Source organism: Salpingoeca rosetta (genome assembly GCF_000188695.1).
Source record: "Salpingoeca rosetta unplaced genomic scaffold supercont1.15, whole genome shotgun sequence".
In the NCBI taxonomy this organism is placed as follows: domain Eukaryota; class Choanoflagellata; order Craspedida; family Salpingoecidae; genus Salpingoeca; species Salpingoeca rosetta.
In genome coordinates this window covers 1-12971 of record NW_004754919.1, presented here as the reverse complement: position 1 = coordinate 12971, position 12971 = coordinate 1, and the positions used below count along the sequence as shown (strand labels likewise).

The 12971-nt window shown below is 53.6% G+C and overlaps 1 protein-coding gene across 1 annotated transcript; it reads right to left on the bottom strand.

Moving 5' to 3' along the window:
• Window positions 1-1224: 1224 nt before the first annotated feature.
• PTSG_05793 (uncharacterized protein) lies at window positions 1225-9712 on the bottom strand (the record flags this gene model as incomplete). The annotated part of the gene is made up of 25 exons (XM_004992629.1): window positions 1225-1332; window positions 1514-1579; window positions 1611-1647; window positions 1812-1903; window positions 2122-2209; window positions 2439-2493; window positions 2535-2719; window positions 2839-2909; window positions 3163-3242; window positions 3412-3448; window positions 3705-3818; window positions 4113-4181; window positions 4695-4806; window positions 5168-5285; window positions 5640-5775; window positions 6031-6594; window positions 6803-6842; window positions 7124-7188; window positions 7503-7520; window positions 7700-7751; window positions 7885-8105; window positions 8324-8582; window positions 8792-8843; window positions 9012-9543; window positions 9638-9712. 25 exons carry the CDS (start codon window positions 9710-9712, stop codon window positions 1225-1227), a joined length of 3246 nt encoding a protein of 1081 aa, XP_004992686.1.
• Window positions 9713-12971: the final 3259 nt, after the last annotated feature.

Sequence of the window (12971 nt, the reverse complement as noted above, 5' to 3'; positions counted from 1 at the left end):
GCTCGTGAGCTGGAAGAAGACAACGACAAATGGACGACGACAGGGTTTTAAAAAATATTACCGGTGACCATTGCTAAACTACGGTTGCGAAGTGAGCATTGCCGGTTCGTGACCACGCGCAAAAGCTCGAGGCGCGTCCACTAACCATCAAATCGCATGCTGTGAAGCCCTACCCCCGCTAACCGCTACGCTCGCTCCCGCATCGCTGCGCTACCCGAACCAGATTTGTCGCACAGGGTTTTCCCTAACCGGCGGCTGCGCCGCCTTTGCGCTGCCGGACATGGCGGCGCGTCGTCTTTTCTCCTTGTGGCTTGTTGTGACGTGTTCGTGAGTGACTGGAAGAAGACGACGACAAAATGGACGACAACTCAACGCGCTGCTTTTTGTTTGTTTCCTTTGTGTTGTTGTTTTGCGACTCAGCCATTGGACGATTCGCAAAACCTTTCAGAGGTTATCCGCACAGCAGCGCTTCCGTGGAAGATGTTCGTCAACAATCTCTTCGAGCCCTCGTTCCTGACGGAACACAACAAACAAACAGGATGAAGTGCCTCCAGCCAACCAGCAGCAACGCAACTCGCTTTGTCGCGCCGAAAGGAACAACAGCCGCTCCCTCCCAGCTTCTTTTGGTCTTGCCTGGTCGGTACAATACACCAATGTCTGTAGCCACATCAACACCACAAACATCACCGCCGCTCCACCATCACCACCGTCAAGCGGGTCTCATCATTTTCATCGAGCCATTTACTGAGGAAGGAACAGGTCCGCCACACAACCCACAAACAACGCTCCCAGTCCAACCCACAAACAACACTCCCAACACACATCCACACACACACACAGCAGTGCCCACACGCAACATGAAGCCAAGCCAACCAAACAACAGCCAAACCCTCTGCACATCAAACAGCACCATCCAGTCACAAGCCAGAATCAAACACACACAGCAGCAGCAGCAGCACATCCACCAAACACACCAAGAACGTGTTCAGCCGTACACAGCGCCATACAATGGAAACAACAGGCAAGCACAAGAAGGGCGTGACATAAGCAAGCAAGCAAGCAGGCGAGAGGGAGAGTGAAGGAAGGGAAGAACAGAAGAGAAGAACAAGAAGAGAAGGGAAGAGGGAAAAGAGCAACAAGAGGAATGTAACAGAGGAATCGACAGACATTCAGCCATTCGTTCAACTGGTGCACAAGTTGACACGACACATCACAACATGGCGACTACGCGGACGAGCTAAGCGCCTCAACAGCGCACTGCACGCGGGCGTGCACCTGTGGATCCTGCATCAACTGCCCCAACACACCGTGGGCAGGCGAATCCTGCATGTTCTACGAGAGGAAACGACACGAGGGCGTGAGAATGAGGAGTGTGAGAATGAGGAGGAGGGAGGAAGAGGAGGAAGAGGATGGGAAAGTACACGAAGTACACGACAATCGCGCATATTCGAGGCAGCAAACACACACACACACACACACAACACATAAAACACACACAACACAACCCACGCACAATGAGGCTGTGTACATGCCCTGGGCAGTGGGGCTCGTTGACGGCGGCCGCGGGTGTGCCAATCACCTGCACAAACAAACGCACGCACAATCTTCACCGGGCTCTCAGGCGCGGTCACGCGTGGATCTTGCCGACTGAAGCAACAACACAAGGAAGGAGAGGGAGCAATGGGGGAGGGGGGACGGGGGAGTCAGTCGGGAACAAGAACGACAGGCGGCAGAGCACACCACCGACACATGCACACACACACACACACACATACACCCACACACACACAAAACACAGTCGTAGCACTCACGCTTGGAGGACCTCGACGAGGCATGTGAAGATGTACTTTGCCTCATCGTCGTCTTCTGTAATAGACAGCCAGTCAAGCAGATGTGTCAGCATCTCGTCTGTGCAAGGGTTGGTGGTGGATGGGTGGATGAGGAGGTAAAGAATAAGCGACGACAACGTGACAACAAAGAACAAACAACCAATGTCAAAGGACGGCGAAGAAGGAGTGTCGCAACGCACACACACACACACACACACACACACACACACACACACACACACACACACACACACACACACACACACACACACACACACACACACACACACACCTCTGAGAGGCCATGTGCAATCTTGACAAAGACGGAGATGCAGTTCTCGGTCGCGCCGGAGTTGGGGGATGCGCGGGAGCCGGGCACCCTGAATCACAGCGAGCAGCGACTCAACAGCCTGAACGCGGCAGGACGACAAGGGGTGGCGGTGAGGCTTGGCAAGGCGAAAGTGGAGAAAGGAGGGAAACGACGAAGCGACATGTTCACACATGTTCATGAACACACACACACACACACACCCTCTCTCTCTCTCTCTCTCTCTCTCTCTCTCTCTCTCTCTCTCTCTCTCTCTCTCTCTCTCTTGGCCTTGAGCGCACCTTGTGTGGATGTATGTGGGTTGTGGATCATCCTCCTCAATCTGGGCGGCGCTGGCTTACATAATGTGCATGAGGTCGTGTGCATCCGGCGCAAACATGTCCTTGCAAACAAACACGCCCACAGGCCGCGCAGCATGCGGTATTGCCTGTCGTTCGCGTGCTGGAGAATGTTCTTCATAAACGGCACAGAGTCGTTGTCGTAGTCCAAGAACCGCTCCTGCGCCACGTTGGCCAGCACATGCATGCGAACCAGAAACACGATGGCCGCCTCCTTGCTGCCGCTGCAACCAGTGAGGAGTGCAAACACACCATCACCTCATCAACTGCCGCTGTTGTTGTCATGGCGTGCAGTACCACCACAACAACCGCCACAATCACGGCCAATCCCTCTTCCAACAACGGTGTGGTGGTCCACGAGCCAACAGCGTCCAGCGCAGTGAGCTGCTTGAAACCGGCAGCGTGCAGTGACGGCTATGACCGCGGTGGGATACGTCGCTGGCAGAAGATGAGGTGGCGAAAAACAGCAGCAGTTGTGGTTGAAGCTGAGGTGATTGAGATGGGCAGGGAGAAGCACAGCTAGCAGCGGGAAACTGGTTGACAAAGGGCCTTGAGTGCAGCGCCACAACGCCGCGCAGGACAGCAAGCAGTGCAGCTGTTGCTGTGTTGGCGTGGTGTGGTTGACGATGGTGTGAACACGCATGCATGCACACACACACACACACACATGGCAGTGATGATGATGTGGCAGGTTGAGGTGGGGCCACGTGCTGGCAGCAAAGGTGCAATGCCCGTGGCTGTCAGTGGCTGCGGTTGGTTGATGCGGCGTTGCGGCGACGATGTGTGTGGGTGGTTGGCTGCAGCAGCAGGTGTGCACGCGTGCAACGGGAGGGTGGGGAAGCGCGTGCAACGGGAGGGTGGGGCGGGGGTGATGCGACCTGTGTGAAGACAAAACAGGAGAGAAGGGAGAACTGACGATGAGAAGCTGTCGTGCACGACGTGCCAGTGCAGCCCTGCATCAGCCCAGTGGGGATGTTGAATGGTGTTGTGTTGACGAGGGGTGGTCGGTGTGCGTGGTTGTTTCGACATGCGGGAGGGGCAACGAGTGCAAATGAATTCAATCACACATACACACACACACACACACACACACACAGACACACATGTGTGGCGCTGGGAGCGATGCCTGCTGGTGCGTGTTAACCAGCAGTGCCAGTGGTGTCAGCCATGGCGGCATGGAAGCGGAAGTGTGGTGGTGGGATCCTTCACCTCAGTGCACATTCCAGCCACCACGCTGGAGACCACGAGCTGGCTCACTGTCTCCATGCTCGTGCATGGCACCGACCACCGTCTGACAGCGGTGATGACAATGTCAGCGGCCTGCTTTGAAGCAAGCACACATCGTGACAGGGGTAAAGGAGAGAGAGTATGTGTGGGGTGTGGGGGGGGGTGGGGTGTGATGGACGAGGGGAGGTGGTTGACAAGGACAAGGACATGCCGAGGGGATAAGTGGGGGAGGAGGAGTGCAAACTGTGGTGTGCATGTCGCGGCACGCAGCGCACTGAGGTACAGTGCAGTGGAATGGAAATCCCAGGCAACACCCCCCCCCACGCCATCAGCCACACACATACCGAGACAGAGCGAGAGAGAAGGAAGTGCCTCTTGTTGTCGTGGCACACGGTGATGGCACGCGCTCAAGGACACGGTACTGTCGTTCAAGCCACCATCATCATCCTCATCGTCAGCCTGCCAAACAGGTGGTGGTGGTGGAGATGAAGACGCGCAGCGTTGCAGCCAAAAGCAAAGGGTGAGATGAGAGACATGTGACTTGAGACGTGTGAGTGAAGGGGCGGGGGGGTGGAGAAGAGAGGGTGTGCAGAGAGCAGGTCAAGCAAAGGGTGTGCAAAGGGTAGAAAGGGAGAGTGGACTGCGAGGCAGGGAGGAACAGTGTAAAGGAGGGCAGAGCAGTGAGTACAACACACACGCACGCACCACGTGGTGGACGTGTCGCTCGTCCAAGCGGAGTGAATGAATACTTGTCCCTTTGTTTGGCTTGCTTGCTTCTTGCTTGTGTGCTTGCTCGTCTGCTTGATTGCTTGATTGATGGATTGCTTGTGTCATTCTGGCCTCGGACATCCGCTCTATTGCATTTTGTCCGCTGCAGCGGACAGATTCACAGAGCGGACAGCGGACACGGAAATGCGAAAATCATGCATTTTGCCTTCAGAATGAGGAACAAGGGGTAAAGGAACAGGGAACTTCAGGAACAGTGGTCGTTGAAGTGTTAACTAGGGTGCTGTCGTTGTCCTTGTCGTCGTCGTCTGTCGTCCTTTGTAGTCCTGTAGACGCGCTCTGAAATTCCACTTGAGTTCTGTCTTGGTGGAATGAGGCTTGCCATGCTTTGCTTGGCTTCAGCGATCGCTTGCACGCTCACATGCAAGGGGTCTTGAGTGATATGCTCCGAAACGTCACAAATCAAAGACTTTGTTGAGATTAGATCCGGGTTGCCAAACACCCACTTGTCATTCTCGCATTCAAGCCAAGTCAGAGCAAGGTCAGCTCCTCGATCCAGTTGGTGTTGTGACACATTGACTGTCAACTGTGCAAACCATACTTTGTGATTGGGGCCACGAATAGCCATGAATGAATGAGCACAAAAAACGATATCGTTCATCACGCTGAGGGCAACACCATCAAGGTTGCTTGTAAGAGCATTCCTGTGGAGAAGGTACCTCAGGGCTGGTTTTGTGCCAGGTCGCTGCTTCTTGAGTCCTCGGATCCGCGACACAACTGTTTTGTCGCCAATGACTTCTCTGACCCGTGCATAGAGCTCCTTTGACGCTGTTCTGTCTGGGAGTGCCGGTTTAATGGGTGTCTCTAAGGTCGCATCGATTGGCACACCAGTTTGTGTACCAAGCTGCACTCCTGCATACATTCGTTGCTGATGGTTGAATGTAAACAGACGTTTGCGCCCCTGCTGTATGCGTAGTAACATCAGTTGTCCCACTTTTGGGAACTTGTAACCGAATTCTCTTTGGGTGAGCGCAGCGGATGTGTGCTTCAGAATCTGCGCAAAGGCACTCTCCACGACGTCTTCTTGAATTGCTCGACTATACACCAGCATTCCAGAGAGAGTTTTGTTCAGTCGTGTCAGTCCTTCAAGCAACAGTTCTTGGCGGGCAACGAGAGTTCGTGCAAACAGACCACCTGGCCCTTGCAGTGACTCCGGGCTTGAAGTGCCTGCGGTAATTTGTAGTTGCTGCTCGTATTGGTCAACCGTGTATTCATGCACATCACGGACGTGTGCTATTGCTTCCTGCAGCGTGCAGTCCTTCTTTCTCTGGCGATCAAGTAAACCCCCGGCAGTGTATAGATTGCGTACTTTCCTCAAGTAGCGTTTCAACGGTACTGTGCTGGACACAATTGTGACCTTGTTTCTTTCACCCAGTAGCACCGTATGCCGTAGCACTGATATGGGTGCAGGGTAGTTGAGTGTGCGTTGTAGCACTGGTGTCACTGTTTCGTTGACACAGGAGAAGATTCCTGACGCACAAGAAAACACAACCGAATCTCCAGAGACTGACAGATGCCACACTTTTTCCATAAATGGTGTGCTCTGCTGCTCGTCCTGACACTTCATCAATCCATTGTCTGTCGCTAAGTAAATCATGTCTCCACACCTGACAGCTTCTCGAATCGTGATTGAGAAGAGCTCAACATCCGTAACACGGATGGTATCTCCTTCAATAACACAGCGTCCAACCGCCTTGCCTGACACCGCCAACCCTTCGCTTGCAGAATGGAAGTGGATATGATCTAGCGTGGACAGGGTGCTCTCGACTTTCAACGTGGTGATTTTTCCTGTGTGTGACATCTTGAGGATTCCCGTGGAACACAACAGCAGCCAATTTGATGTGCCACTGAGTAAGCATGCGCTCTTTACGCCACGAGCTGATGTTTCAGTGCGAACTGAAGGATCGGAGCGCTTCACGAGGAAAGCTACTTCATTGTCGACAACAAGATCGTATTTCATCCCGATGCACGTCGATGTGATGAAGGAATAAGGGGAACGGGTGGCAGATGAGGACGACTTGTAGTCAATTGGGTCCGGATAGAGCTGGTGAGCTGTAACCGCGTCAGGAATATCTGCCATCAACAGCTGTTCAAGGTGAGTGTGGCTGGTGCGATCTCGGGGAATACAGCAAACTGGATTAATTGTACAGAGGTCGTTGGTGTGTAACCAAATGAGCTGGCGAGTGTTGATAAGATAGCCTTCCAGCCATATGTAGTGGTTGATGATATAATTCCTCATGGCTTTCGCGAGGTGTGCAATGTCTGGAATGGAACAGATGGCAGTTTTAGGCAACCTCTGCTGCCAGGTAAGCTGACTCGACTCTGAATCCATCACTGTGACGACGACCTGAATGCGGACACATTGCACACCCGCCTCTTTGCAAGCAATACAAGCTGAATCCTGAGCTAGCTGTTCCAGACCCTCCTCGTAATGGCACGCAACATCGTTTTCTAAGCATCGCTGACATTGGCAAACGCCTTTCAGCGTGTCGCTCATGAGCAATTCTACCTGCGATGCATGCAATTGCACTGGTGTTACGTGTAGCGTGATTCACCAACGCAGATGCAACAGGCATATCACACTGTGTCACCAAGCACGCACCAAGTTTAAATACCTGTTGAGGCCCTCGAAGGTGAGATGTGTAGTTGACTGCAATCGGGCAGGACACTGCACCGTCCACTGTTGTCAAGCATGCCAAATGTGCATTGTCTGCCCATTCGACAGAGTCTAACCATTCCCAAAGTTCAGCAACGTTACCCAACTTTTGTCGCATCTCCTCGGGCGACACAGGCGGTAACGGACCATAAAACATGTCCGACACTTCATCATAGCAAATGTCTTTGCTTAAGCTGAGCCCATCCACAGCAATCGCACACGCAATGGCCTTGCATTGTGGACTGTTGAATACCGCTCCGCTTGCGGCTGAAACTCGGAGAAAATTAAGTAACAGTGAATTGTTCACTCCATTGGTGCATTGGGCTGGAAGAAAGTACCTTCTCATCGTGCGGGAGCTGCACGGCAATAGGTCAGCACGAGCGAGGTCATCTAATGCCCCACACCCATACGTTAGCGCTATATCAAGGGCTATGTGAAACAGTGGAGAATATCTGGTGATGCCCGTCGTTGTTTCCCCCAGCACTTGGTTGATTGTGAGACGAAGGGCTTCCATGTGGGGTGCACTGTGGGATACGATGCCAAGTCTTAGCGACAATTCGAGCGCATTACACATGCCCCCATATGACCTGAATTCATTGACACAAACATGCTCTGTTTATTAGCCAGTACGAACTGTTGCATTGGTCAACATCAAGTAAGAGACACCTCAAGCAGAATATGATGGACAACCTTCAATGCAACGAATGTTTCAAAACATACTGCTCAATATCATCTGCTGTTGGTGGTCCAGCTTCAGCCCATTGTTCGCAATCGATGAACTTGGTCAACTGTGCAGTGTCAATGCTCGGCGTATCTTGTGCTTTTCTAACACGTGCCAGTGAGACACGAATGTCTTGCAAGGACGTGCCTGGCCCGGATCTCGCTGTCTTGTTGGTGCAAGTGCTGGCATGATCTCGCGCCTTTTTCATGTCGCTGAACTGCTTTTCGTTTTTCGCCGGGGGGCATGCAGGGCACAGAACGTGTATCATCGTGCGATTCTTGCCATGCACAAATCGGACAACAAAGCGCGGCTTCCGGTAACCCAACGCCTACACCAGCGGGAGCAAGAAAGGACAGCACGCCACGTATGAGACTTATGTTCGAATATACAGACCAAACAAGACTCCTCGAATACCCGCAGTATCATCTCAATAAATACCTGAAGGTCGCCAATCTTCTGAATCCGTTCCGCACGTTGTTTTGCAAGAACAGGTAGGGCCTGGCCTGAATCAGTGTGTTCATCCGGGTCCAGGGTTGCACCGTGCTCATGCGGATCTGTCACATGCAACGTGGTCACGCTGGATGATGACGGCTCTGCAGGCGTGTCCACAGGTGTGTCCGGAGAGCGTTGAGTTGCCATCCCATCGCAAGCCAGTACCTCAAGGTGTTGCACCATATGTGATGCTCCGTCGTGCCACCTGCCACATGGTAGGTACACAAGGGTAACACACAAGGCAGCCTATGTGAGCCGTGGTAAGTGTACGTGCCCAGGGAATTGCAGGTGCTCCCTGTGAGCACCAATACCACAGGCTATTAAAACAAAATACATTCACCCACACAAACCCACACGCGCACACATGTGTAGCCACACACACACACACACACACACACACACACACACACACACGTGAACTGTGCCGATAGATCTGCCATGGCGACCGCAACGGGGATATCGCATTCTGAGTCAAGATCACGATGTGCGAGAGACTCCGCCACGTCAGCGAGGAGAGATTGTGGGTGCTTGCGTCGCTCATTACAAAATACAACCCCTCGTGCACCCAGCTTCTGGGCCAAGAACGCACGGGCTGAAAGCGCATGACCGGCAACAAGACAGAGCGAAGGCAAACCCAACTTGTGCTTGGCTGCCACCAGCGTTTGCCACTCTGGTATGCGCATCACTGGAATGACCACCAGCTTGTCGCGTACTAAAGACCACGTCCTTCGCATGGCATCGTGTTCAAAGAGTGCATCAGCAACAAGTTGTACAAACACGCACTCGTGTGTGCCGATTGTAAGCTGTGCTTTGGACAGTTCGTACGCGTAGTCTCCGCCCATGATTTTCACTCCGTGGGCGCGGGATCGCAGCACTGCGCGCGCAAGGGTGACAGCCTTGTGCGTTTCTCCTGGTCTCTTTGCCTTCTTGGGGAGGGGCACGTCTGGGTCTACAGCTTGGTCACCTTGTGGCTGGGCTGAGGACGACGCGAAGCGCCGAGTCACTCGAGTGACACGAGACACGTGCAAAGCTGTCTTGCTGTCTGTTTGGTATTGGTGCACAAAAAAGGGCCATGAATTCTCCTTGAGAGTAACTTCACGGCCGCCAAAGGTAAACGTGCAATCCGCTGAAGAATAGCCAGCAGCTTGCAGATGCTGTGTGAATACCTGTACGCATGCATGCGAATGCGTGGTTGAGGTTGAGCGGAAACTCTGAGCCAAACCACAAACCCAAGACAAGGTGACCTGACATCACACTCACGTCGAACGTTGGGTGAAATGCGACGACATCAGCCACATCCGTATGCAGCTCCTCAACAAACACTGGCTTCGACATCGTTGCTTATTTCTGTCGTGAAAATGAACGCCTGCGTGTTGAGACTGTTGGTAGACGATGGGATGAGAGATAGCCCAATGGAGGCGCGCGCGAGAAGTTGTTTGGCGCGCGCGGGAGGGTGTTTGGCGCGCGCGCGAGAAAAAGAGAAGCTGAGAAGCCGCTGAGAAGGTGTGTGTTGTGTTGTGGTGCGTGTGTGTTGTGGTGTGTGTGGTTTCTGTTGTGTTGGTTGCATGGCGCCAAAGTGTTGTAAGTAAAAGTCGCCGGTACATTGATAATCATCTGCGAGCCACGATAATTATGTGCGCTGTTTACAATTATCTGTCCGCTCGAGCGGACAGCTCAGAGCGGACGATCTCAGAGCGGACAGAGCGGACGCAGAGGATGTCCGAGGCCAGGTCATTGTCATCATCATCAATATCCCCCTGCTGCTCCCTGCTGCTGCTGCTGCTGTTGTTGGTGTGGCTGAGAGTGTGACCAAACCACCACCGCCAACCACCACGACGCACCTTCCCATCCATCCTTTCCTTTCGTCGCAGCGAATGCAGCGTGTGTGTGTGTGTGTGGTGTGTGTGTGTGCATTGCGCGCAACCAGCCACGACAAACGTCTGTTGCGCGTGTTTGTGCAGAAGAAGACGGGGAAAAGCTGAAATCAGTCGATGACACGACTGGGTGGAGATGTGGCAGCCCAAACTCGCTTGCTTGCACTCTTCTTCTTCTTCTTCTTCTTCTTCTTCTTGTTCTCTTTGGTGCAGTGCACACAGCGAGGCAAGGCAAGGCAAGGAAGGAAGGAGGGGGTGATGTGGCAGTCACTGCAACAGCAGCATGGGGGAGAAGAGAGATGTGGGAGAGGGGAAGAGGGGATTGTTGGTGATCGCTACCCAGTCACCAGCCAACAGCCAACCAGACCAATGTGGAAGAAAGGTCTCTGACACACACACACACACACATGCACACACACACACACACGAAGCAGGCGTCACATCACGTCAACGATCCTCAGGTGAGCCAACACACATCATGCCCACTGTTCCTTCCTCGACTTCTGCTTCTTGTTCTTCTTCTTCTTGGCGCTATTCGTTCGTTCCATGCGTCAGGCAACCAAGTATGTGAACGTGGGACGCGGTGTCTGTTGTGATGGCAGTGCTGTCGGTTGTTGCTGTTGCTGTCTTGTTGTGGGTGTGGGTGTGGACTCCCTTCTTTCCTTCTTCTTGTGGCACAAGGATGCGTGCAGGGGGCTGCGCGCCTGCTGAAAGTGGTGGTTTCGTCGTCGTCAGGTCGTCGTTGTTGTGCTTGGCTGACGTGAGCATGTGCTGTTCTCTTGTGATTGGATATGGCAGTGGCCTGCAGAAACCTAACGACGCTCTTGAGCGTGCACTAGCAACACTTGCCGCTGACATATGCACACCACAAGGCAAGCGACAAGCAGTGTCACTCACGGCCACCTGCGAGGTGGGTGCAATCACATCTCCGCTCTGTGTGTGTTGTGTGTGTGTATCAGTGCACGGTGGTGATCCGATTTCCAAACCACAACCACTGCTGTCACTGCTATCACTGCTGCTGGTGCTGGTGCTGCTGCTGTTGGCACGTGTATTCTCACGGATGCATCCTCTCTTCCTCCCACGCAAACAACAAACAGACAGGAATCGGCAAGTGAGAGTGGCGGAGACCAAGGCACCAGCAACACAGAAGGCCGCGTTTGAGTGGGACGCACCTCCACAGCGGTACCGGGCGAGCAATCACAGCATTTGCGCTGACATCGGTCAGTCTTCTCTCGTGATTACAGTCACACGTCATTCATCCCCCAGTTTGCCATCAAGTCAGTTTACATGGCATGCACGCTGTAGGTGCTCATCACCTGCCCCATGCACACGTGGTTTTCACACACACACACACCCCACAACAGCCCGCTTGCGCGGCATCATCTCGCTGGACATGTGTGATGCGCGAGTGTTGGGGAGGATGATGGAATGCTTGCGTCTCATCATGACAGTGAGCGACGTGTGTGTGTGTGTGTGTTTCTCGTTTCGCTCGGCAACCGTGTGATGACGGCTGAGCGACGTGTGTGTGTGTGTGTGTTTCTCGTTTCGCTCGGCAACCGTGTGATGACGGCTTATCACTCTTGCGCACGTTCCCTTGGTTGCGTCGATGGGGCAGAGTGTTGGTGACATTGGCAAGATGCTGCTCGTGGCGGGACAGAGCGAATGCTTTCAAAAGTGTTGGTGACATTGGCAAGATGCTGCTCGTGGCGGGACAGAGCGAATGCTTTCAAAAGTATGCGCACACTGTATGTGTAAGCGTGTGTGAATATGTGTCGTCGACGTGGTCATTCTGCCATGCGTCTGCTGTGGGTTCTTTGCTTGCAATCGTTTGATCTTGTGCTACGATGTGTTGTCCTGATCTCTGTTCCTCGTGTGTGTTTGGGCCACAGGGTACGCCTTCAGCTGAAGAGAGGAAGGGGAGGCGCTGCTCCGGCACAAGGATGATGGTGACATGAGGTGCGACCACCGAATTGTGTTGTTGTTGCGTGTGCATTGCGGCCGCCGCTGCCGCTGCTGCTGCTGCTGCTGGTGGTGGAGGTGTGCACACTGAACCACTCATCACTCGCCATCGTCTTGCAATCCTTCTCTGCGGCTCTCTTCACGGCGTCGTCTCTACAGCATCATGTCTGCCGAAGAGAATGAACTCTTTGACACAGTGCGTGTGTTTGTGTGTGTGCGTGTGTGTACCCGTATGTGTGTGTATGTGTGTGTGTGTATGTGTATGTGTGTGTGTGTGTGTGTGTGTGTGTGTGTGTGCAGCGGTTTGTTGCAGATATCTCCCAACACTCCCCCCATCCCCTTTCATCCGCGCGCCTCACCACACAACAAACGCAGCCATCGTCTCCACCACAACCACCACTGTTACCAGAACGCACTGCCCCGAGATGCCGCTGCACTATCGCACTGCCATTGGCGGCCCTGATGTCAGCGATCACCGCGCACGGCATATCCGTCGATCCTCTTCGCACGTGCCCATCGTTCAAGGTGAAGACCCACCAACACAGCAACAGCAACAGCAACGGCGTGGCATGGAGTGCAACCGAAGCATGATGACCTCACACTCTCTATCTGCGTGTGTGTTATGATTGCGTGTTCATGCGTGCGTGCATCTATGGCAGGTGTACGTGTATCCTCTGACTGCTGATGAAGAAGCCACCTCTGCCAGCCATCTACCGCGCCATCCGAACCGCCATCCGTGACGGCCCATACAGCACCGATGA